Here is a 24,463-nt window from a genome sequence, read left to right as displayed (position 1 = left end):
GAATATGAAAAACTTAATATATTTTACTATAAATAAAATATATATATATATATGTATATGTATATGTACATATATATGTAAATACAATATTAAAAAGTGTTGTATAGTGTATATACAACACACATATCATATATGTATAATACGTATATGTATAAATCGTTTCGCCTATCCTAACTTCTTTTAACGAGCTATGAAATTTGTCTTATATAACTAGAATTTCCGAGTAGTAACTTGATATTTTTTTAAAAGAGTTAGTTTGTCCTCTTATCTGCATTTAATGGCTGAAAAGTTAACTCTTACATAGGTGGGTAAATAAAAGTGTGATAAATGACAAGGATAAACTAATTTATACGATTATCGCACGATACGAAAATGTATACGTAATACATAAGAATAATGCAAATCAGCCATCAGTATTATCTTTTCGAGACGCCGGTTAAGAGCGTCACGTAGGGGGAAAATGTGTACTATACTCGCCGGATATCACCGAGTTGATACGAAGAGCATTGGGCGGTAAATTTGGCGGCTGTTCGGATGAACTCGGGTTCGATCGGAGAGCGCGCCGAGCCCAACGCGAGTCAACGAAACGTGAATCAGTCGGGGTTCCGCAGCGTTCCGCATTTGTACGAGGGGTTGGATTTATTTTAAAATTTGATTGTTTTTGGCGCTGTACAAATAATGGTAGTATATTTTATTATTGGTTGTTTTTGAGAAAATTTCGACAATTTGGTCGGCGCATAGTCGCCGAGTGAATGAATAGTTGGTGGATTATAAGAGGCGCGCGGTATGGCGGCCGCGTGCGTTGGCGATCAGCTTATGTCGAGCGAATCGTCTTTGGCGTCGTTGGAGCTAACAAAAAAGTCGATTAATAACGGCCGGCCAATATGTTGGCAACATAGATTATTCGGTAAGCAATTGACTCGTTGCAATCAGATTAATTCCCAGGACACGAAGCCATGTGACGCGAGCGGTTCTTTAATTGACGAGGACGGCAGTACCGCGTGCGATGTTATCGGTGTGTACTTCAGTTTCATCAATCCCGGTGCAACCTGCGACGATTTCACGCGTCAGCTGGTTGAACTTTACGCGAATGTCAACGCGGTGCACGCGGGAACGGATGCAATTTCTCTTGCCAGCGGCGCGTCGACCGAGAACACGAACAAGGGAAGGGAAAGGAGAAAAAGGTTCGAGGTCGTACACGTGGTGCTTTGGAGTAATGTGGCTGACGTTCTTGACTTCGAGGAGAGCTTTCGTAATCACGTCGCGGATTTACCCTGGTTGGCAGTACCTAATCGGGATTACGAGAGGAAAGTGAGTTCAGTTTTTCGTTTAATGCAAATATGTTTACTTTTCCCTTGTATACTTCTTTAAAATCTTATACATAGTATCTCAAAAGTAGAGAAGAATACAAGAGGATCATCCAAATACGATATAAATTATTATGCACCTTATTTAAAACATTTATTTTTTTTTCTTACATTAGCGTCAAAATCTTTCCGAATTATTTCCTGGACTTTCCATCATATTTCTAGAAACTACTTTAAAAGTATGTGTGTGTCCAACGAAAAAAATGTAACGATCACACGCGACAATACATTCGTGTGTGACACGCCAAGGTGTACACACGAGAGTAGTCCTTATTCTTGTATTTCTTTTATTTTCCTTGCTCGCACGCACGCACGCACGTATGCACGCACGCACGCCGTTGAAACTGCCTACAGGGTACTACACTATTTTCGGAGCGATTTTATTAAAGTCTCCCCAAACGAACGGTACACGCGAAATCATCGTCGAAGGGTTGCTAAAAAGGCTGACCTTTTTCTCTCTCTCTCTTTCTCTTTCTCTTGACGAGATTCACGAATGAAGTGGCAGAATCTTTGTACTTACATTATATTTCCGTATTTTTAAATAAAAACATATCCCCTCCTACGAGAAGAAACAAGGAAAACGATTTATCCTTTCCCTTTTTAATTTCCTTTCTTTCCTTCTCTTTACTTCTTTTCTTTTCTTTTCTTTTCTTTTCTTTTCTTTTCTTCGTCTTCATCGTCCGAGACAATTTTTCCTTTGGGAAAAATCGTTTGACGAAGCAGGAGCACTCGAGGTTGGCTATTGGCTCACCTCGATGCATATGTATGCTGAGGCTTCTTCGATCGGAAACGCGAAGAAAGTTAACGGTAATGGTTCGCGCGCAATTAATGTCAAGTAGTCTCCTCTCCACTCCGCTACTTTTTCCTCCATTTCAAATTATTAGACCGAGAAATAAAGCCGACACTGATATATTTCCTCCTCGTTGTTGTCGTCGTCATCCTCGTTGTCGTCCTTGTCGTCGTTGTCTCCTCGTCGTCCGGTGATATCCACCGAAGCGATGCGATTCGACGATTGAAGAAAGAGAAAGAGAAAGAACAAGAAAGAAAAATGACGAGAAAGACCGCGTCGTCTCCTTTTTTCCTTTCTCATTATAGAAATGAACGTTCCTCTTTATGCACTCTTTTTTATCTAGAAAACGAAAAAAAACCGATTCGAAATATGAAGGATTCGAGAGAAAGAGAGAGAGAGAGAGAATCTTCATGAATAATCTCACGAATCTTTTCTCTAAATTACACCCTAAATTTATTTATACGTTCAATTCTTCTTAATCAAGATTTGCGATATTGCAATTTAAAAATTCGCTGAGAACAAGCAACGATTTTTTCTTTTCCGATCAAATTTTATATCGTTTAATTAATTCAATGGTTAATCGATATATTTTATTTGAAGAAATTAAAAAGAATTATTTTTCGAATATTAAAAAGAATTAAAGAATTAAAATCTAATTAGATTCATTATCATTGTCGTAAAGTTTTTTTAACGTAAAACATAATGAAATTTGAGAGAGTAAAAGTGAACGAAACACGTAAGGCGAGATAGAGTTTAATTTATCTCATATGAATGTCCTCGTCGATTAGCTTTCTCCCTCGTTTCCTTCTCTGCTTATCCAGTCTCCCTATCAAACTAGCTTGCAATGTCGTAGGGCCACCTAGCACGACGGTCGCTTCTTCAACGGCGTAATAAGCCCACGCGTTGTTGCTCGCGTTCATCTTCTTGGACCCTGGAACTAAAACGTTCTGGTTGAATATGTATATGCATGTATATATACACGCGGAATATATACAGATATGTATATAATACATACGTTTGCTTTGCATCAACGTTTGAGAAAAAGAGTCAGCCCAGCACCAGTAGGAATATATCAGCAGTATAGCAATAGCAATAGTAGCAGTAGCAGTAGCAGTAGCAGCAGCAACAGCAGTCAGCAACAGCCAACGGCAGTCTTTCCCATTCGGGGTAGCCGACCCATATCTTCCGCAAATAGCTTTCTCATTCGCCTGCCGAGATAAAGAAAGAAATCGAGATGTAGAGAAATAGAGAGAGTGAGAGGAAGAGTTAGAAAGAGAAAGAGAGAGAGAGAGAGAGAAATGGCGGTATGTGCAGGTTCTTTACCACGTAAACGACTGAAGCTTTAAGGGGAAAAAAAGAAAAGAAAAGAAGAAGGAAAAAAGAAAAAGAAAAGATAAAGGACCGTTTGGATTTAGATAGACTTTGAGGTAGTGCCCACACACAGAGGTTCTGTGTTTTTACCAGCGATGCATTTTCCTTCTCTCTTTCTCTCTTTCGTTTTCTCTGTTTCTCACTTACTCGTTCATTCGCTCGCTCACTCTTTGCAGCAACCCCTTTCGCCACCATCATCCCTCCCTCATCCCCGTTCTTTCAGACCGACGTTTCCGTCTAGATTACACGCGACCTACTCGGCTTTGGTGGCCAAAGGAAAAGTGGAGTACGCGCGAGATCGCTAGATCGCAAAGCGAGACCCCCTAAGCCACCAAGCGCAAGAACTTCTAAAGGAGAAGAGCACCGTTTTCGGGCCCGACGCGTACTATACATACGAATACATATATATATATCAATAATGTTATTTATATATACTCAGGAAAAGTCTTATCAAAGTTAATCCCTTATTTTACGTTTCTTACTTAGCGTTCTTTCGGTTTTTAGGTTTCGTTTTATTTTAAACATTAATTAGATAAAATCTAATATACAAAATAGTTTTGATGGTATTAACAATACGATACGCCGTGAAAAAGATAAATAGAATTTCATTAAGAGATATTTTACATATTATTAGAAAAGGAAAATACAGAACAAAGGGTTATTTGGAGGGTAGCAGCCACATAACCGTGTGTCTGTTAAAGTATCGACTCTCTACACAAATATTATACTAAACATTACCGTGGAAAATACGCTCTCTTTCTGTCTTTCTTATCGAGAATACCTTTTCACGTCGATCCCTTTATTCCGTTCTCTCATCTCTAATATAAACGCGACTTTCATAATCGCTATCGATCGAAATAGAAAGCAAAGGATGAGTAAGACAGACAAAGAAAAAAAGGAAGAAAAAAATAAAAAGAAGAAGAGTCTATTGTGGCTGGAATTACGTCGAATGTCCGTCGAGGAAAAATGGTGTAGAATGAAAAAGAAGAAAACTAAGAAGAGTAGAAGTAGAAATAGTAGAAGAAGAAAGAAGAAGAGCTCGATCAAAGGAGGAGCATCGTTCAGTCGTTCGCTTGAATCTTTTCCTGTCTACGTCGTCCATCGGAGACGCCGACGTCGATGCCGTCGTCGTCGTCGTCGTCGCCGTTGGTCGACCGCGATCCCATGTATATCTACATGGAGGAGAGACGTTTGAACGAGCGTGAACGAGTCAACAGTGATCCGTTTCCCACCCTTATAACTCTGCTTCTCTCTATCTCTTTCTATCCCGTTCTGCTGATCTCGCGATGTGGCAAATGGCACGAGCAAAAAATAGAGGGAGAGAGAGAGAGAAAAAGAAAGAAGTTATTTGGCGTGTGAGAGTGTTGGAGTGAAAGAAAGAATGAGTGAGAGAGAGAGAGAGAGAAAATTGTAGGGGTAGAAAGGGTGAGAAGAAGAGAAGGGGTGGGTGAGTGAGGAGAGAAGGTGGTAGGGGACATCCACACTGTCGGGGGAAATAACGATAGCACCGTCGAGCTCGCGGCAGCAACAGCAAGGGAGGACGTACACGTTATCGACCGGCCGAGACGGAGGCGGCAAACCAACTTGTACACGTATATACTCCGGTACGGACAAACGGAGTAGAGCAACAGCAGTAGCACCACCACCACCACCACCACCACCACCACCACCTCCTCCACCTCCTCCACCTCCACTATCACCACCAGCAGTAGCAGTAGCAGTAGCAGCAGCTATGGAAATATACGCGGGGAGAGAAAAGTAATGCCTTCGCGGTGTAAGTGTGTTGGAGAGAAAGAGAAAGAGAGGGTCGCGATAACGTACGCCGTCGCACGTTTGGTGCCTCGAGTTCACCCTCTTGCCGCCTTATATCGGTTCTCTATCTCTCTTTCTCTTTCTCTCTAACACCCTTCTTCTCCTTGCACCCATATCGCCCTAGGAAATTTCGCATATCCTTCCAAGTACGCGAAAGAGCGTAAAGGGAAGAAGAGATCCCAGAGGACGATAGTTGTAAGAGTGGTCCCTGAGACTCTGATGATATTCTTTCATGATTCTCTCTCTTTTTCTTTCTATTATATTCAATATTTTTATCATATAGATAAGCAACGTTGAAGCAACTAATATTTTGCATGGTTAAATTACGAATATTGTACTTTGAAGAAAAATACTTTGATTAGAGATTACATTTTCAAAGTATAGTATTTTACTTGTTACTTTCTATTGAAAATCAAGACTCTAATTCTTCGGTTAAACAAATTTAGATGTATTTCAATAAAGTTTTATTCGAAAGTTCGCGTCAAGTTGTAGAGAGAGCCTCTGCTAATTAATATTAAATGTCTCTTCCGAGATGTAACGAGACTTTCGATCGATTTGCGTGAACTTCAAGTTGTTAATATTGCAGATTGAATCGTGTCTACGAAGTTCTCTTCTGGCTTCTATAACTGCTGCTGTTACTACTGCTGATGTTACTACTATTGCTGTTACTACTTTTGCCGTGACTATTTCTGGTGCTGCTGTTCTGTTACTATTACTGCTGTTGTTAGTACTACACTGTGTTGTTGTCTACTCGAAGAACGTGTAGACCCTTTGGCATTTTATCCGTCGCTAGTATCGTAGAAGAGCCCTTTTCCTTCTTCTTCTCATCCTTGGCTGTAATCACGCGACCTGACAGGAGAGACAGTACTCATTGTCGGCAGACACCACCGCTCCCTTTTTTTACACTCCTTCTTATCCTTTACACTATCTACTACCTTCGGGGTTGTAACGTTTTTTTTAAGACTACCACCAAGGTAGGAAACCAAGTCGAACATTTCCTTTATCTCTTTCAATCTCTTTCTTTTCCTTTTTTTCTTTTTCTCGTATGATTTGTGCATTGTTCGCTGCTCGTTCGCGATAAGCCTCGCACAGTCGATAAATCTCAACGTATTTCTACCTCTTCTGCAATTCTTTCTACTTTTTATCCAACCAGCAGAGAGATAAAAAGTAAAAAAAAGACAGATGAAGAGAAAAACGGGAAAGAGAAAATTAGGGCAACTCATGGAACGCAACTATGAATTTTTCTTCTCGCATTTCATCGGATATGTATCCATTCATCCATCCATCCATCCTCGTATAATCTTCGAAACTTCCGTTAAGGTATCTGTACGGTCATTGTTTTCCTCCAATTTTGAAGCTTTAGCAACTCACTCTCATTAAACTGCTTTACTTCTACAAAATAACAGTAAAATGCATTGCAATTAATGGAATTGAGTTTAAAAAACTTAACGCTTCTGAGTAAGCTGTTTTATAAAACGAACATATTTTTCATTAATCGTTTTATTCTCGATGATCGATAATGATTATAGACACAAAATAAAAATAAAAATAAAAAACCAAACCTATTGAGTGATAACGAAAGAAGAAAGAGACTCGTACGAGATGAATGATCAGCAATGTTTTTTCTAGACTAGGCTTACAAGAAGGTATCGGATAAAGGCAGGAGTGCCCACGTTGATTTTACTCGAGGGTTCGAATGGTTCGGTCGTGACAAGGGGTGGTGTAGAACGAACCATTGCCGATCCTACTGGCGCCGAATTCCCTTGGAAACCACCACATCCAAAAGCTGCCCTAGAAGATGGACCTTTGCTGCCTTGTGGAGCTCGCGACAGCAACGAGCCAATGTTACATGAGGAACTTCGACATTGTTTCAAGGGTGTTTACTTCAGTGCTCATTGGGTCAGTAACATGAAAAAAAGACAAAATTATTGCAATATTTATAAGTAAAAGAAATATAAGTCATTCAAATTTAATTTATATTTATTTCGTTTAATTTTTCTCTTCTCTCATAGAAATTTAAATTGAAGTGCCTCTGAAATATAAATGATGCATATTTAAGTATATAATACATTAGCTTTTTATCTCCACATTTTAGTGTCCTCCTTGTAAAGCATTTACACCACAACTCGTGGATACTTACCAACGAATCCGAGAAAGAGGACACGATTTTGAAGTTATTTTCGTGAGCTCCGATAGGTAAAATCATTTCTTTTTATTTATTGTCTCTGTTATCCTGTAATAATGAATTGCTACTTGGATTTAAAATGACTTCTTACATCTTATTACCACATTGCAGAAGCGAGGAATCCTACAATACTTACACAGAAACAATGCCCTGGCTTAGGATACCATTTAGTCAGGAAGAAAGACGTCGAAAATTGGCTCGAGCTTTAGATGTTCAAGCAATACCTACTTTGGTAATTCTTGATCCACGGGATAATATTATTACACTCGATGGTAGAGCCGAGTTATTGGAGGATCCTGAAGGATTGGTAAACATTTAATTAATTTTGATTTTCTTGTCTCTTTTTTTTTTTTTAATATAGTACTTTCACATACCCATAGTTTTATTAATTTTATTTCTACTTAATTTTGCATTTTAGAATTTTCCATGGACCAGTCGATTGGTTAATATTTTAACAGAAAAATATGCGACCTCGTTGCATGATGCACCGGCGATCATACTCTTTGTTGGTAAGTAAACATGAAAATAAATATTAAATAATGATAAGTTTAAACCAAATACAGTGTTATCTTTGTGTATCCATAAAAATTTACTGCAGTTGCACTTCTGCAAAAATCCGCATTATTTGAATGATAGATTAACTTGATTAAATAATGCAACATTTTTTGCGTCTGCCTGCAAAAAGAAACAAAGTTATAGTCCGATCCGAATACACCTTGTCTATGTAATATATGTGTATATATAAATAAAATAATATTACATTATATATTTATTTGCAGAGGGAGATGATTGTGAAATACAATTCGCAGAAAGTGTATTGTTACCTGCCGCTGAGGCTTACAGAAGAGATCGTCCAGATTATGATCCCAATTATGACGATCCTGATGGCATATTACAATTTTATATAGCCTTAGATGTAAGTATGGCAAAATTCACAAATGTTACGCGATTTATATTATTATTAATATTATTTCCTAATTTTTCTTATTTAATTTATTTTTACAGTGCGAAACGTCGGATATTCTTCGTGAATTTGTTGGTTTGGACGATGCGGTACCTCTTCTAACAGCTATTGATATACCACGAGGAGTTTATGTGGTAATGGAAGACGGTGCTGAAATTACAGTGGATTCTGTACAACAATTCGTCGATGGATTTCGTAATGACAAACTACCTAAAAATGAGATAGTGGCGATACACAAGACTCCCAAAAATGATAATGTCACAGCCTGAACAAAACCGATCTTCAAACTGATTCCAAAAAATGTGAATGGTGTCAAAGTGTCTAATTAACGATGTGGTTACCAAATCAATCAAGCAATAAGCAAGCTCGTAGCTTAAATAAAATATCGAGTCTGAATTCGAAGCTGGCACAAGTTCTAGTCACTCGTTTATCATCGCATCATCAATTTCCATTAAAACTTCACGTGCGAAAATAAACATATATACATACAAACTTTATCAAACGATAAGTCGTTGAATATTCGCATTTAATAGACTCTTCTACCTATTTGTGCCTAAAAATGTAAAGAATTTCAATTTGTATACTTGAACGTTAAAGAAAAATATTTTCTCTTATCAAAATTACACGCGACCATTTATGAGATAGAAAAGAATAACAACGAATATTCGTATTCGTACATAATATCACTCAACACTTACACCTGTATCATTTTTCTAACACCTCATATTATGTGTAAAAATTCTAACGAGAATATGCATGCCTATTTAAGAAGACATATATATTAATAATATGATATATTACATATATGTCTTGTTATATGTTCTTAGTATTTACTTGTGCCAGCTATATGATAATAATTATAATATTTCAATGATTAAAGTCGCAATATGTTGTAGAAATATATCTTTTTTTTTTCTTTTCTTTTATTTCGTTATAATTGAATTTCTTTTTATATGTATGTTAAATTTTTAAATTGATTAAATTTGTTTTTATGTATGTTTTATATATGAACGAGCACTCGAGTCTACGAACGTTCAATTATTATATAACCACGATGAAAATCGCCCTCTTCCCTTTTTCACTGTTTATATCCATCTCTGTGATACTGTAGCAGTAGCTCGTTTCATAAGAAAAGAAGACCTTGCGTGAAAATTGTGTTTGTAATCACACACTTATAATTATATATAGAAATAACCAAAAGACTATGTATTGTATCATAGCCCCAAAATAAAACAACAAGCGAATTGTATTTTTAAGTGCACACACGCACAATGGATACGTTAATATATAACTATATGTATTACTTAATAAACGCCAATTAGGCAACATTTGTAGACTTTCAAAAACATCCTATAATTATTTAGTTTTTATACTTATGAGAAGAAGACATAAACATTATTTTATATGTTCAAGCTTTTATTATCTATTGTTTTTTGTTAATAATAAATTGATGTTAGATACAGACGTGTTTTAATTACTCCTCTTGTCCTACCATTTGTTTTTTCATAAATATAAATATCTATTGTGATATATTGTGCTATTTGTTTCATGTATTTTTTTCTTTCTTTTTAATTTTTACTTTTACAATAATATTAAAAATAATATATAAACGCACTAAATATAAATTCAACCTCAATGATATTTCACGTTTTTTGTATGTTAAGTCAATAAAAACTTTCGATCAACAAATACACTTCATTTGCATTCATACCAATCACACTAAATACTAGTGCCTTATTTATGATATACTATACAAATGTACATATATATATATATATTACAATACCTAATCATTTGCGTTCTTAATGTTAAAATAATATTATGTGTAGTGTTACATAAAGAAGATAAATTATACATATTAAATGCATCTCTTATAGTCATATTTTGTAAAATTCACATGATTTATAACACATTGACAATTAATTTAATCTTATGATTAAGTAAGAAGTGCTGCTAGAGCATCAAAAAATTTTGGTCTCTCTTCGACCTTCAGTCTTACTACTGTAAGAAAAAAATCTTATAAAACATTACAGAACAATAATGCATGCATGTTAATCAAACAAATCTTACCTGTTGTATCAAAGTAATCCGCATCTATATATGAACCTGTATTTTTAGCTGCTTGTTCGAACGCCTTCCCAAATAGACTAAAAAAAAAACACATTATATTTCTATTTCAATTGATAATAGTAAAACATATTTAGTACCTCCGTGGTTGATCTTCACATATTGGTGGAATGCCAACTATCAGACATGTACCTTCTTCAGGACTGAACAAAGCTGTCGCAACCATGGGCCATTCACGTGCACGCTTACTTTTAGTTGAATGTACATACGCTTTTAAAATGAATTGAGCTAGCATGGTCAATGGATGAGGATGAGCAAATAAACGACTATCTAAAGTACCATCCGGAACAACAATATAAAGAAATGAACCAGTATTTATAATTTGCTTCATTTCTAATATGATTTGTGCAGTCTTAAAAATGTTGCTAAGCATGAGTTTTGCTTTCTCTATACCATTTTCTAAAAGTTCCTTTTTAGTACGTGACAAACAATCCAATGCATCTAAGAAACAACGCTGTGGTAATCTTTCCTTTGTCTATAAAGAATATAAATATAAATAAATAATTAAATTTTCGATTTAATCTAAAAAAAAAGAAAATTACTCACCGTAGATTCTATTAATGCTAGCATCGCATAAACTATATCAGATGCACAGTATTTAAACCGATAACCATATTGTAATGTAAAACTAGTACCAACAATTCTATCAACATTGTATTTTCCAGCTAATTTTTCTACCATTTGCCTAAATTCATGTCTAAGAGTGAGATCCATAGCGGTGAAACGTTGTCTTGATTGCGCTAATGGTAATCCCATTTCTGCTAAAAGTTCTTTCAGACGTTGTTCTCCTCTAATAGACCAAAGCCGCAGCGATACTGCAGTTGGCATAGAATGTCTAAGACTTGCTTCGACGGTCCAGTGACGATAAAGTACAAGTCGAAGACTATGGATTTCATAAGAAAAATACTTACTGCATATTTTATATATTCTGTTATATTTAAAATAATATATACAAAAGGATACTCTTTATCGTAAGTTATTCTAACTACACTCTGTTCGCATGGCTTATTGTTAGTTATACCCTGTTTATGAGTTAATCTTGAAACGTGTGCTTGAAGTGTACCTTCTTCAATTATACTTGTTTGTGATTCTACTTTACTTAGAATGGCTTGTTCAGTTGAACCAATTATAGCCCACCATAGCATGTCCAAATTATCTTTAGACATGTGCCAAGCCATTTCAAAAATAATTACTGCACTCTAGAAATTGATATTGTAAAAATATATATTATATTTATAAATATACATATATATATATATTATATATTTTTTCAGTCTAATACATACAGATTTTCCATAATAACTATATTGTGAATAATTAAAAAGAATAGTTGCTCTGTTTTCAGTCCACAATCTTTTTTCTTGTCTCTTTGAAAGATCTTCTTCATTTAATCTACGTCTTTTCGTCTTTCTGGATTCACTATCACTATTATCGGAGTTCTCGTTTGAATTATTTTCATCTTCTGACTAGAAATAATGAATAAAACTATGTTATTACATCCAAAATATTTGAGATAAAAATAAATAACAATACTTACTGAATCATCCCTGAACACATCATTATAATCTGGAATGTCTTCTTCAGAATCTGGCTTTCCAAGAATACGTATTTGATATTCTGAATATATGTTACACAAATCATATGGTCTATGACTGTCAATTATAAAAAATATTACAGATTCTGGAGGTTGTAAAAGTTCAACTAAGTCTATCGTACCACCGCAATTTATCATAATAATATTTTTTACCTAAATAAAAAATAGCATTAATTTGTTTGATAGAAACGAATGAATTAAATAAAAATACATTATCTTTACCTCTTCACAATTTTCTTCTATTGCCTGAACCATATCTTGTATACCTTGTACAGGTACAAGCGTATATAATATGTTATCATTTTTAAATAATTGTTGCAAAATTCTGCAGGCACAAATTGCATCTACATCAAAGTTTACTAATAATAAACATCTCTATATTAAAAGAAAAATAGATAAGTGATTTATTTTAATACGTTATCATTTTAATTTCATTGTATTCAATTATTTCAATCTTAATATTACATAATATCAATGAAATTAAATAAAATTTTATGCTTTTTCATATATTTAGATATTATTAATATTATACTTTCTTTTAATAAATGCATGCATAAATTTTTTATTCATACATTCGAAAATATAAAACAAACGATACACTATTATAATTTAACCTAAAAGAAAAATCTAATTTATTATTTTTAATATATACATTAACGTAGCAATTAAACTTACATCTCTTTGTATTGCACTGTAAAATTCTTTTTCTAAGTTTGGTACGAACATGATGCATTGATAATCGGCATCTGTAATATTTTATTTATTTCGACCCTTACTTTAACTCTCCACAGTTTACCGCGTAAATGAACAACATGGACTGTGGCGCGCTCTGTACTAAAAATAAGAAATAAAAAAAATCATTAGCTAAATTTTGAATTAAACAAATTCAAATAAAATACAAAAGTTGGATGTATTGTTTATGAATTATTTAACAAAAGAATATATTTTTCAGTTAACAATTGTATAAATTTCCTAAATATTTTCAAATAATACTTTCATTTTTTATTATTGTGACATTTAATTATTGTAAATCGAAATGTATCGATCGATATATTTATCGATACAAATATATCGATTTTGTGATATCGATATAGAAGCCTACCTTCCAAAACGCCTGCCTGCATGTGCATTGATGTCCATTATTTTATCACGTGTCTTAGCCTGGTTGGATTTATTTTATTATTTCTAAAAAATGGCAGAAAACGGTAATTATTTTAATTAAATTATTTTTCTAATCATATTCAATCCAACTCTGTTAATTATTTACATTACTCGTGTCATTTTTTACAAATTATTTAGTTCAACAAATAATACGGTTTCTCGCGCCTTTTATAACCATGTTTCTATAAACACGTGTTTAACCGGTCGTTCAGTTAGTTTATTTTATAGATTTGTTTTCTTAAAGACCAATATATATGTCGTTAAATCATTACTATTTTTTATATATTTTGATTATCTATCATTCATTGTAACATTAATATATGAAATATTAAATTGTAAAAAACATAGATTAAGATTGGGTAAGAAGTTATCGATATTGGTATTTCAGAAAAAAGTAAGAAAAAGGATAAGAAGAAATCTCTTGGAGAGATGCAAATCGCTATGGATTGCGAACTTAAACCATCCGATGAAAAAGTAAAATTAAATTGCGAAAATTGGCCACTTTTATTTAAGGTTTGTGCATTCCGCTTGCTGATAAATATTTTTATTACTTATGATAATTTTGTTTTTTATTATTATTAGATATACTTACTTTGATAGTATGTAAATAACATTTTATTATTTTAGAATTTTGACAAAATGTTAATTCGGACAAAACATTTTACTCCTTTAACTTGTGGTTCTACTCCACTTAATCGTTCATTACCTGAATATATCAAAGCGGGTGTTATTAATCTTGATAAGCCTTGCAATCCATCTTCACATGAGGTCGTAGCTTGGATTAAAAGAATTTTGAAAGTAGAAAAGACTGGTCATTCGGGTACTTTGGATCCTAAAGTATCAGGATGCTTGATAGTTTGTATTGACAGAGCAACGAGACTGGCAAAGTCTCAACAATCTGCAGGAAAAGAGTATGTGGGAGTATTTAAACTTCATTCAGCACCTGAAAGTACTGCAAAAGTAAATTTATTTATTTATACAAATTCATATATATGCATTAGTAACTCTTACAAATATATTATTAATAACAATATATACATATTGTTGTAGGTACATCAAGCATTAGAAAAATTACGTGGTGCATTGTTCCAAAGACCTCCTCTTATATCTGCAGTCAAACGACAATTGCGTGTTAGAACTGTCTTTGATAGCAAGTTTTTAGATTATGACGAAGAACGTAATATGGGAGTTTTTTTTATCAAATGTGAAGCTGGTACATATATTAGAACTATATGTGTACATCTTGGACTTTTCTTGGGTACTGGTTGTCAGATGCAAGATTTACGAAGATGTCGTTCTGGTATTCAATCTGAAGAGGATAATATGGTTACTATGCACGATATTCTTGATGCTCAATGGTTATATGATAATCATGGGGATGAATCTTATTTGAGAAGAATTATTAAGCCACTGGAATCTCTTCTAGTAAATCATAAAAGAATAATTGTCAAAGATAGTACAGTATGTATCTAGTATTTTTAAAAACAAAAAGATAAGAGTAGTAATTTCGAATACCATAATGTTATAATGTAAAATACATTTATAGGTAAATGCAATTTGTTATGGAGCTAAATTAATGATACCAGGCATTTTGATGTACGATGTTGATATTCAAGTAGGTCAAGAAATAGTACTTGTAACAACAAAAGGCGAAGCTATAGCACTTGGTAAATTTTTTATTTCTAAGTAGTATAGCTAATGTCGTACAGAATTCGTTGCAATATAAACTTCAATAGATATTTTATTTGGTTACTCATAGCTATAGCATTAATGACGAGTTCAACAATTACCGCTTGCGATCATGGAGTAGCAGCTAAAATTAAACGTGTTATCATGGAGAGAGACACATATCCAAGGAAATGGGGTTTGGGACCTAAGGCATCTGTTAAAAAACAAATGATTATTCAAGGTACCTTGGATAAACACGGTAAACCTAACGAGAATACGCCATCTGATTGGTTAAAGAATTATTCTGATTATTCTACGACCACAACAGCTGAATTTAAAGTAATTTTTTAAACTTTTAATGTATTGCGCATTCTAATGACGATTGTGCAGTAAATACTAAATGGGAAATAATTTTGCAGTTTGAAAATAATGGATCAGTTGCTGGTAAAAAAAGGAAATATGATGAAACAGTTGTTACAAAAACTTCTACAGAAATTCCAACGAGAACTTGTACAGAAACTCATCCAGAAACTCATGCAGAAACTCATACAGAAACTCTTATGGAAGAAGATACAATCAAAAAGGAAAGCGAGGAACAAAATCTGTCATTAACAAAAGAGAAAAAGAAAGAAAAGAAAGAAAAAAAGAAGAAAAAAGATAAGAAAAAACAAGATCCACAAGATGATGAATCTGCAATAATATCTAGAGAGATAGAAGACGAAAATATGATGGTAAGAATAAATTCATCGTTGAAATAGTTTATATAGATAGTTTATAGATTAATATAATTATTAATTAATAAATCAAACTTATATTAATTATTTTGCTCCTTTAGGATGTATCTATAAAAGAAGAAAAGAAAAAAAAGAAAAAGAAGAAATCTAAGGAAAAAGAATCCAACCTTTCAAGCTAGTTTAATTTACTTATTTTGAAAATTTTAGAAAATCTTTTCTAATAATGTAAGCTGACATCTCGCAAATAATATCGAAATATGTCATTAGGAAAAATCTTCTATTTGAATTCTTTTTGAATTTTATTTTAAAGATCTCATCGTTTAAAATCTGATTAGAACAATTTGATATTCGCTTTATAATGACGTAAATTTAAAAATAACACGAAGTAATTATACTTACAAATATTAATATGAAATTTAATATAAAAAACATTTTTTCACGTAATGAATAATCTTGTACAACGTGTAATGTCCGGTGATATATACAAAATCAGATTTTCTATATTTGATGCATTTGAAAACATAGAGCTATAATAATCCTTTAATTAAGGGTTATATAAAATTAATATTTTACTGAGATTGTTTCCTGTATATATACATATAAAATATAGTTACTACGAAATGTATAGGTATCGTATCATATTTTTCCAATTTTTATAATTGACCTAATTATTACATAGTAAATTGCATAAATGATTTTATCTAATAGACATTTAATTTCATTCTATCATAATTTTATTGTTAAACCAGAGATGTGCAAAATAGATATTAAATCAGTTGTTCCTTTCATTTACATAATTATGAACACTATCTTTGTTTTGTCTACAATTGTAGAATTTGTACGTATATTATCATTTTAATTATATCTGAAAATACTACAGAACTAATGTAAGTACACTCAAGTAGAGACAATTATTTAGTAATAACATAAGAATCATTGCTCTTGAACTTTTCGATGAAAAATTTGTATGTCTCTGGTTCTGACGTATTTGTACTTCTAAGAGAGTATTGTATTATGTTTTTAAACCTAATACTTATGTAAATGAGTTTATAAAAACAATATTATAAGAAAAAAAGAGAACGTAAATGAAATGTAAAAATATCTTTACACAATGATAACATTATATATCATAAAAATACAAAATATACTTGGATCTCTGTTTACAAAAATTTATTTTAAAGATTATATATCAATATGTACTTTAAGAAATAATTATTTGAATACAACTGTATCAAGCATAGCTCCCAAACATTGTACAATGTTCGTAGCCATAAGTGTATCAACTTTTTCCTCTAGATGACGTTTTGGATCTTGTTTACCGACATTTTTAATAGCTAATTGTTCAGGTGTCATTTTTTCTTCGTCCTCTAATGCCTACAAATTTAAAAATAATACATTACGGTAGTATTTTATTTTTTATACATATAGGTATAACAATTTATTCAAAAATACGATCGAACATACCTTATTATAGTTTTTAGCAAGTTCAAGCATTTCAGAAACAATATTTTCATTGAGTCTACTATGTTCTGAATATTCGGCAAGAGTGAGACCATCCATCCAAGTTTTCTTATGTAAATTTAATAACATTTTTTGTTCTAATTCATTTTTACGATAGTTGATACTAATGCTATAATAATGACGATTTAAGCCATGTATCAAGGCTTGGACAGATGGTTTCTGTAGATGACCTAAATTAGATGTAGTTTGACGAGGTTCTTGTCCTAGAACCTGAAAAAATATTTTAAACATTATATACAATTTATATAAAATCAGAATTTTGTTAATTTTGGGAAATACTTGCCATCATATTAGGATTGATTAATCTAAATGCATCAATGACAACTTTTCCTTTCACCGATTGGATAGGATCAATGACAACTGCTACAGCTCTTTCACTGAGTGCTTCGAATGATTGTTGTGTGTTGATATCTACTCCAGATAACCAACAACCAAATCCTGGATGAGAATGGTACCAACCTACTACCATTTCTGGCCGACCAGTCTGTTTAAGCATATCCAACATTTTGGCTTGAAAGACTGGATCGACAGCTTCTACGCTAACTCCCTAAACATTACAGGAATACATCTATAATACATACCTGTGAAGATATTAATTTAAAAAAATATATATTCATCAATTATTACCGTTCCAGTTTGTGGCATAGCAAAAACATCAATTACACGCACAGTGTAATCGTCTACAAATTCACCTAACATCAAACCCATTACTTCCATCGGTACTCCAGCTCGACCATGTTTTAACATTTTTAAAAGTGCAAGCGATGAGATGTACACCTTGAAATATATTATTATTTATGAAATAATAAATGAATAAACGAATGAGAATGAAATACAAGCGACATACTTGTTCTGCAGTATCAACTACAGGTGCATCTGATGGGGGAGGTCCTTGATTTAATGGGGCTGGTAAACCACCACCGAGTCTTAGAAGTCGATCCATTTTTCTTTATCTAAAAGATTTTAATTAATTAATAAACATTTGTAATAAAGTATCTGAGAAATATTTTAAATTACATAGATTGATATAGCATAATAGAGGTTAACTAATATCTTTGTTTTATTATAGATTTTTTCATTATAAGATTAAATTTTAAACATTTTACATACCAAATAATTTCAAATCCACGTTAATAAATAATGAATATGTAATTTTTAATATGTTTAATTGCACGTAACAAATGATAATAGAACCATCTCCAATAAACTGACAATTCTCAAATATGCACACTCACCAGCGCGGCGTACTCAATGCTTACAATGGCGGAATTAGAAGTAACTACTTTTTAAAGCAATGGAAACAAATACATCACAAGGAGTCCTTCCACCTAAATATTCATTAGGTCCTCATGGATTAGGTAATTTTAATGATAAAAATTGTCAGATATTTTCTTTTCTTTTAATATATATTTTACTATTCAAATATGAGGTTTATTTTTATTTATCATATGTAATAATTATTTTTAATAGGTTAACTTTGAATTATAATTTAAGTAATAAATTGTAAGGAAGAAATTATGATTATTATCTTGTAGTGATTCAAATTTTTTTTACAGGTGATCCTAATGATAAAAGTTTAAGAAAGGTTGAAGTAAATGTACTTATACCGCAAATAATACGAGATAGGGCAAAAGAAGAAAAGTGTATCTTAGAAGTTGAAGGTAAATCTTGAATTTAATTAATTGTTTAATTGTTTTAACTGTAATATAAATATTTCTTCCTTTTTTTCACAGAATTCAACAAATGTTGCCAAGAAAACAATTTATCAATGGTATTCAAATGTAGAAATGAAAATAATAAATTAAAGCATTGCTTAGAACGGTGGTTTCAGGACAAAGATTTTCAAGAGGAATGTAAACAAATATACCTCCAGGAAAGAAGCGAATATAGAAGAACAAATGTATCTAAAAAATTACGAAACATGGAAAAAGAACAATCGAAGTAATATAATTTAAGGAAATAATATCTTTTTAGTTTGATCCTTTAGGATTGTAAATAGATAGTATTAAATTATTTGTAATCGTATTGAAATACAACTTTAAAAAATATATATATTTCTAATTAGTTATAAACTTATTATTTTATTTTAATGCTAAATAAAGTTAATTAATGAATTTTTAATTCATTCAAAGATTCTATTTATGATGTTTTAATGAAATACAAAATTTAATTTGTAAGAAATAAATGAGATAGAGAATTTCATAGTAGATGATATATAAACTAGTCTTAACACGAATCTTCGTCCTCTTCTTCTTCTACAATCATTACATCTTGATTATGTTTTGGGTTCCATCGCCTCCACAATAATTCTCTTACTGTGAATTCAGATAACATATGTGGATTCGATGGACCAGAATTCAAAGAGATCGATGAAGGCCACAAAACTTGGGCAAATAATATTTCCTAAGAATAAAATCAGTATTTCTTAATTGAGAGATTAATAATAGAGGCATACAAACTTTATTACTTATAATTTATGTATATTACCTTGGCAGCGCATTCAGATAAACGATCTAATCCAATTAAATTACTCCAGCTCGTCTTTCGTGAAGATTTACTAGGAATTTTAGTTAATGAATCTGCATCCACAACATCTATTATAACTATATAAGAGGCATGATAAAACGATGGCCCTTGTTTGTACAATACTAAAATGATAAAAATTTAAAAATAATTTATATCTATATAAAATGATGTATATCAAGATTTTTGCCTAAATTACATGAGATAGATAAATACTGACAAAAATCTCCTCCATATTTAAGGCCTGATTTAACAACCCAACCCTTGCTTCGAAAATAGTGGTATACAACATAATTTTGTATAAAATTTTTATCTTCTTCGCAAAAATACAACCAAGCACTATGAATATCCATTAAAGAACCATCAAAATGTATAAGTTGTAGACAATCTAAAGCGAACATTAGGAAAAATGTTTCTTCGAAAGACATATGTAAGGATTCCATAACTGGAAAACTTTCCATTTCAATTCTTGGTTTGACATTTTCCAGATAATTTTCTGTCTCCGAGTCGCTGTCTGGTAGAACTAATAACTGTTTTTGTACATCAGATTTGTCACTTTCGTTAAGTGTATTTGTTGTTACCGAATCACAATTATCTGAATTATCCAAATCAATAGATTCATCTTTTGAAATTGTTTCATCGCTTTCTTTAATAACTGTTTTGTCAATGTTCTTTTCAGACTCTTTATTAACAATTATGCATATATCTTCTTCGGAAGAGGAAGGAACTATTTCACAGAATTCATTATCATTGAATATTTGCTTGTTATTGTCTTCATTTGTCGTAATGTTAGATACATTTACATCAATATCCATGATATCTGATTCTTCTGATTTCTTTTCATTATTGGATGGCTCTATCATTGAAATTAAAAGAATTAATATTGAGTATAATAATACAAGATAGTTATCGTTTTGTTTTTCTTTTATACAGTCTTTTAATTAGAAAATTAGCATAAAAATGATACCTTTTTTTTCCTCTACATCAACAAATTGATTTGATGTATTGGCAGTGCTACCAAGTAATTCAATTTCTTGTAACCATGCTTGTCGACGAACCCATTGCCTATTTCTGATTATAGGTGGTGCATTATATCGAGCTCTTCCAAATGTTGGATAACCTCGTGATAAAGACCCTTTACCATAAAATCCCTAAATTCAAATTAAAAGTTTCAATCATGTTTTATTCGTCTTGGCGAGTGTTTTAAGCCCTTAAAATATTGAACCCTTTTTTTTTATCATTTTATATATTTTTTATGGGTTTAAAAATAAAATATATTTTGAAGATAGTGACAAACCATGGAATGAACTGTTGCAATTTCATCCGGATTATTAATGCAAGATCCGGAATCTGTAAGATGAGCGGTATAAACAATCCATTCTCCTTTATCCAATGTAATTGGTATGGAAGATTTATACACTGCTTTTGATCCTTTCTTTTTTTTTGGCTCACGTAAATTCATGTTGTGTGTACTACAAAATGTAATTGATGCAAATTTAAAAAGAAAATTGTTATATTATAAATTAAATTAATAGTCAAAGTTAATGTAACACACGTTTGATTTATGTCTCTTCATTCACGTATTAAACGATGAAATAACAATACCAAACAAAAAACTTGTAGTTTATGTTTTACCTTTTGTAAAGTATCTGTCAAATAATTTCTTTTTCCTGAAAGAGATATTAAATGTCATCAAGTTATTCTTTAACTATCACTCGAAGCATGAAAGATTATAGCGACAGGTGTGGACAAAATATTAACTACTAACCGTCGGTTATAGAAGGGTCCTATTTTAAAAATATCGACCGTTGTTAATGGTAACTTCTCCTTTAATACTAATGACCGTCGGTAACCTTAATATAAATTATTACCGACGTACAGTAAAATAAATTAGAAATCTACTATTACCGACAGTAGGTGTTGTAAAACGATAAACTACAATTACCGACTGTAGATAAGATAAAGGTAGAGCACTACTATTACCGATATGGTGCTTAGCCGGCCTGCCACTAAAGTGGCTTTTGCGATTATTTTTTCCAGGTCGATATGCCACTATAGTGGCTCACTCGAGAAGCTTACTTGCTCACTGTTTGAATTAAATAATCGTCTTCATAGTCTTTCATATTTAAGTGAAATGTTAATGTTTAAGTATATATATATATATATGTACAATATTTTTTTAAGAAAAATTATAGTTTAATTATTGAGGAATTTTTACGTAAAATATACGAATTTTCTTTATATACGGCTGATAATTTAAAAAGTGTGTGGGTCAGTTCCGACGCACGACTGAAGTTTGAACAGGTACAGAGAAAAAGACTTACTAGATTAAAAAAAAAGACTCATTTCATATTGTTGTTAGAAAAACCTGTCTCCTACATAAATAAAGGAAAAGAAAGAAAGTGAAAGTGGTAGGGAAGGTGTGTGATGGATGGTGGGGGAAATTCTAAGAAAGGACTACCTGTAAATGTATAAAAGTTATTAAAAAACATTATAAAGTAATTAGTTTCTGTATAATAAATGGATAAAAGGAAACAAGGAAAGGAGTACAAGAATATGGTATTAATTAGGGATTTAAAAGAAACTGATTACAATTATAATGTTTATGGTAAGCGGTCTTTGGCTAGATTTTACTTGCAATGGAATGCATAACATATAAAATATGTTAAACATTATACTGAAAGTAAAATACCATTGCCCAGGTCTAACCACGAGGAGGTAACCACTTCTGAAGACCCGGGATGTGCATCCTGAAGATGTCCCCATCCGAAGTAAAATGAAACCATAGAAAATGAAAGCCCCGAGAACGTTTTTTAATGAGCCCCATCTTAGGCCCCATCCTAAGAGTTATATTCAGAAAATCCTTACAATAATTATCGAAAATGAAGAGAAAAGTTTGAAAACTGAATAAGAAGATGAAAACGAGGAGTGCATCTGAATAAAATTCAAGTAACATCAATGATTTTATTAAAAATCAATACACTTTAATATAATTTCAATATATGCACATACGGAGATTATAATTAATGAATATTTTATACATAATTGTCAATCTACCTAAAATATAGTATAATAAAAATAAATGTATATAATTTTTGGTTGATCCATGGCATCTGTAAAATAAAGAAAATACATTAAAAATAACTATTATACATGTGCAATGCTACAAGAAAAACAATAAATGGATTAAAATACTTCATTTATATTGAGAAATAATTATTTTATATTACCGTTTACCATTACTCTGTCCTCTTCTGATCATCTTCTAATCCACTTTCCTCTCCTCTTGGACGGAATGGTTATATGAAACAATAAACTGATTAAAAATATTCATGTACTTATAGAAATAATTATTTTTTACTACCATTTACCATAACTTAGTCCACTTCTGGTCATCTTCTAAACCTGTTCCCCTTCCTCTTGGACGGAATGGTTATCTAAAACAATAAACGAATTAAAAAAGTTCATTTACTTATAGAAATAATTATATTCTACTACCATTTACCATAACTTAGTCCTCCTAAGGTTCGTTTCGTTCTTCTCTTGGACGGAATTTGGCATCATAGTTCATCCTGCAAAGAAAATATTAAAAGGAATAGGAAAAGAATAGGGAAAAGTAGAACTTTTAAGGTGGAACTTTTCACGATTTTTGTTTTAAGTGGTTTCCCCCCGATCGGACTAATCCACTGACTCTAATTTTTTTTACGAGAAACCTAGGCTTCACGCAACGATCGACCATTACTCTAACAGCAGACGGTTGAGGCCTGACTAACGGATAGTGACCGAATCGCCAACGCGTGTCGCTTTGGTCCCTATGCTAAATGCATACTTTATGCATATCAAATCGCGAATAAAAAAACAACGCATCTTAATATTATATATTACGAGGGACCTAGGCTTCACTAGACGACCGACCATAGTGCCAACGGCAGGACCGGTGAGGCCTGACTAACGGATAGCGACCGAATCGACTAAGTGTCGCTTCGGTCCCCATGCTAAATGCATATTTTATGCATATCAAATCGCGAATAAAAAAACAAATCTAAAAGTTGTTCCACCTCAAAAGTTAAGTAAACTCACGTGAATGCATGCTAATTCATGTGAGCATACTTGATATAAAGGAAAAGAAAGAAAGTGAAAGAAATAGGGAAGATATGATGGTTGGTGGGGGAAATTAAAGGTAAGGAATACCTGAAAAAATATAAGAATTATTAAAGAAACATTATAAAGTAATTAGTTTCTGTATATTAAATGGATAGAAGGAACTAAGGAAAGGGGTAAAAGAATATGGTATTAATTGGGAAGTTAAAAGAAACTAATTACTATTATAATGTTTAAAGTAAGCGGTCTTTGGCTAGATTTTACTTGCAATGGAATGTATAACATATAAAATATGTTAAACATTATATTGAAAGTAAAATACCATTGCCCAGGTCTAACCACGAGGAGGTAACCGCTTCTGAAGACCCGGGATGTGCATCCTGAAGATGTCCCCATCCGACGACATAAGTCGAAACCATCGAAAATGAAAGTTCCGAGAAGGGAAATCCTTGCAATTATTATCGAGAATTAAGAGAAAAGTTTTAATACCATATAACAAAATGATAAATGGGGTGTTAAACATCAATAAAATCGAAATAACTTAG

The 24,463-nt window shown here is 32.2% G+C and overlaps 6 protein-coding genes and 1 long non-coding RNA gene across 9 annotated transcripts; 3 read left to right on the top strand and 4 right to left on the bottom strand.

The window, feature by feature from the left end:
• Positions 1-489: 489 nt before the first annotated feature.
• LOC122520096 (nucleoredoxin-like) lies at positions 490-8,872 on the top strand. Its single transcript, XM_043640049.1, has 7 exons — positions 490-1,311; positions 6,970-7,239; positions 7,436-7,536; positions 7,637-7,832; positions 7,944-8,034; positions 8,305-8,441; positions 8,531-8,872. Exons 1-7 carry the CDS (start codon positions 787-789, stop codon positions 8,756-8,758), a joined length of 1,548 nt encoding a protein of 515 aa, XP_043495984.1. The 5' UTR covers positions 490-786; the 3' UTR covers positions 8,759-8,872.
• LOC122520097 lies at positions 2,895-5,167 on the bottom strand. The gene is made up of 4 exons (XR_006304439.1): positions 5,075-5,167; positions 3,676-3,913; positions 3,173-3,365; positions 2,895-3,094 (listed from the first exon to the last, which is right to left on the bottom strand). It is a non-coding gene; the product is annotated as an uncharacterized LOC122520097 (long non-coding RNA).
• A 1,015-nt stretch (positions 8,873-9,887) lies between the features above and the next one.
• Positions 9,888-13,023, bottom strand: LOC122520094 (cell division control protein 45 homolog). Of its 2 annotated transcripts, none has more exons than XM_043640041.1 (9): positions 12,886-13,023; positions 12,433-12,554; positions 12,154-12,363; positions 11,903-12,082; positions 11,580-11,815; positions 11,163-11,499; positions 10,697-11,091; positions 10,560-10,636; positions 9,888-10,490 (listed from the first exon to the last, which is right to left on the bottom strand). In XM_043640041.1, exons 1-9 carry the CDS (start codon positions 12,941-12,943, stop codon positions 10,426-10,428), a joined length of 1,680 nt encoding a protein of 559 aa, XP_043495976.1. In that variant the 5' UTR covers positions 12,944-13,023; the 3' UTR covers positions 9,888-10,425. The 2 variants fall into 2 exon arrangements, with proteins under 2 accessions (XP_043495976.1, XP_043495975.1); XM_043640040.1 differs by having other exon boundaries at positions 12,433-12,585; positions 12,886-13,016.
• A 281-nt stretch (positions 13,024-13,304) lies between these two features.
• Positions 13,305-16,142, top strand: LOC122520093 (H/ACA ribonucleoprotein complex subunit 4). The gene is made up of 8 exons (XM_043640038.1): positions 13,305-13,415; positions 13,760-13,884; positions 13,999-14,331; positions 14,422-14,832; positions 14,918-15,038; positions 15,131-15,378; positions 15,459-15,770; positions 15,875-16,142. The coding sequence occupies exons 1-8, from the start codon at positions 13,403-13,405 to the stop codon at positions 15,950-15,952; spliced, it is 1,641 nt and encodes a 546-aa protein (XP_043495973.1). The 5' UTR covers positions 13,305-13,402; the 3' UTR covers positions 15,953-16,142.
• A 784-nt stretch (positions 16,143-16,926) lies between these two features.
• On the bottom strand, positions 16,927-18,524 carry LOC122520091 (26S proteasome non-ATPase regulatory subunit 14). The gene is made up of 6 exons (XM_043640036.1): positions 18,405-18,524; positions 18,142-18,247; positions 17,922-18,071; positions 17,578-17,841; positions 17,238-17,504; positions 16,927-17,147 (listed from the first exon to the last, which is right to left on the bottom strand). Exons 2-6 carry the CDS (start codon positions 18,235-18,237, stop codon positions 16,986-16,988), a joined length of 939 nt encoding a protein of 312 aa, XP_043495971.1. The 5' UTR covers positions 18,238-18,247; positions 18,405-18,524; the 3' UTR covers positions 16,927-16,985.
• Positions 18,525-18,585: 61 nt separating this feature from the next.
• On the top strand, positions 18,586-19,342 carry LOC122520092 (COX assembly mitochondrial protein homolog). Its single transcript, XM_043640037.1, has 3 exons — positions 18,586-18,652; positions 18,851-18,955; positions 19,028-19,342. The coding sequence occupies exons 1-3, from the start codon at positions 18,589-18,591 to the stop codon at positions 19,237-19,239; spliced, it is 381 nt and encodes a 126-aa protein (XP_043495972.1). The 5' UTR covers positions 18,586-18,588; the 3' UTR covers positions 19,240-19,342.
• Positions 19,343-19,414: 72 nt separating this feature from the next.
• LOC122520090 (tRNA-splicing endonuclease subunit Sen2) lies at positions 19,415-21,562 on the bottom strand. Of its 2 annotated transcripts, none has more exons than XM_043640034.1 (6): positions 21,453-21,562; positions 21,115-21,289; positions 20,785-20,968; positions 20,038-20,673; positions 19,782-19,942; positions 19,415-19,697 (listed from the first exon to the last, which is right to left on the bottom strand). In XM_043640034.1, the coding sequence occupies exons 2-6, from the start codon at positions 21,277-21,279 to the stop codon at positions 19,521-19,523; spliced, it is 1,323 nt and encodes a 440-aa protein (XP_043495969.1). In that variant the 5' UTR covers positions 21,280-21,289; positions 21,453-21,562; the 3' UTR covers positions 19,415-19,520. The 2 variants fall into 2 exon arrangements, with proteins under 2 accessions (XP_043495969.1, XP_043495970.1); XM_043640035.1 differs by having other exon boundaries at positions 21,373-21,463.
• Positions 21,563-24,463: the final 2,901 nt, after the last annotated feature.

Source organism: Polistes fuscatus, unplaced genomic scaffold (assembly GCF_010416935.1).
Source record: "Polistes fuscatus isolate 324 unplaced genomic scaffold, CU_Pfus_HIC Scaffold3, whole genome shotgun sequence".
In the NCBI taxonomy this organism is placed as follows: Eukaryota; Metazoa; Arthropoda; class Insecta; order Hymenoptera; family Vespidae; genus Polistes; species Polistes fuscatus.
Note: the sequence above shows the minus strand (reverse complement) of the source record. Positions and strands in the feature narration are given on the sequence as shown.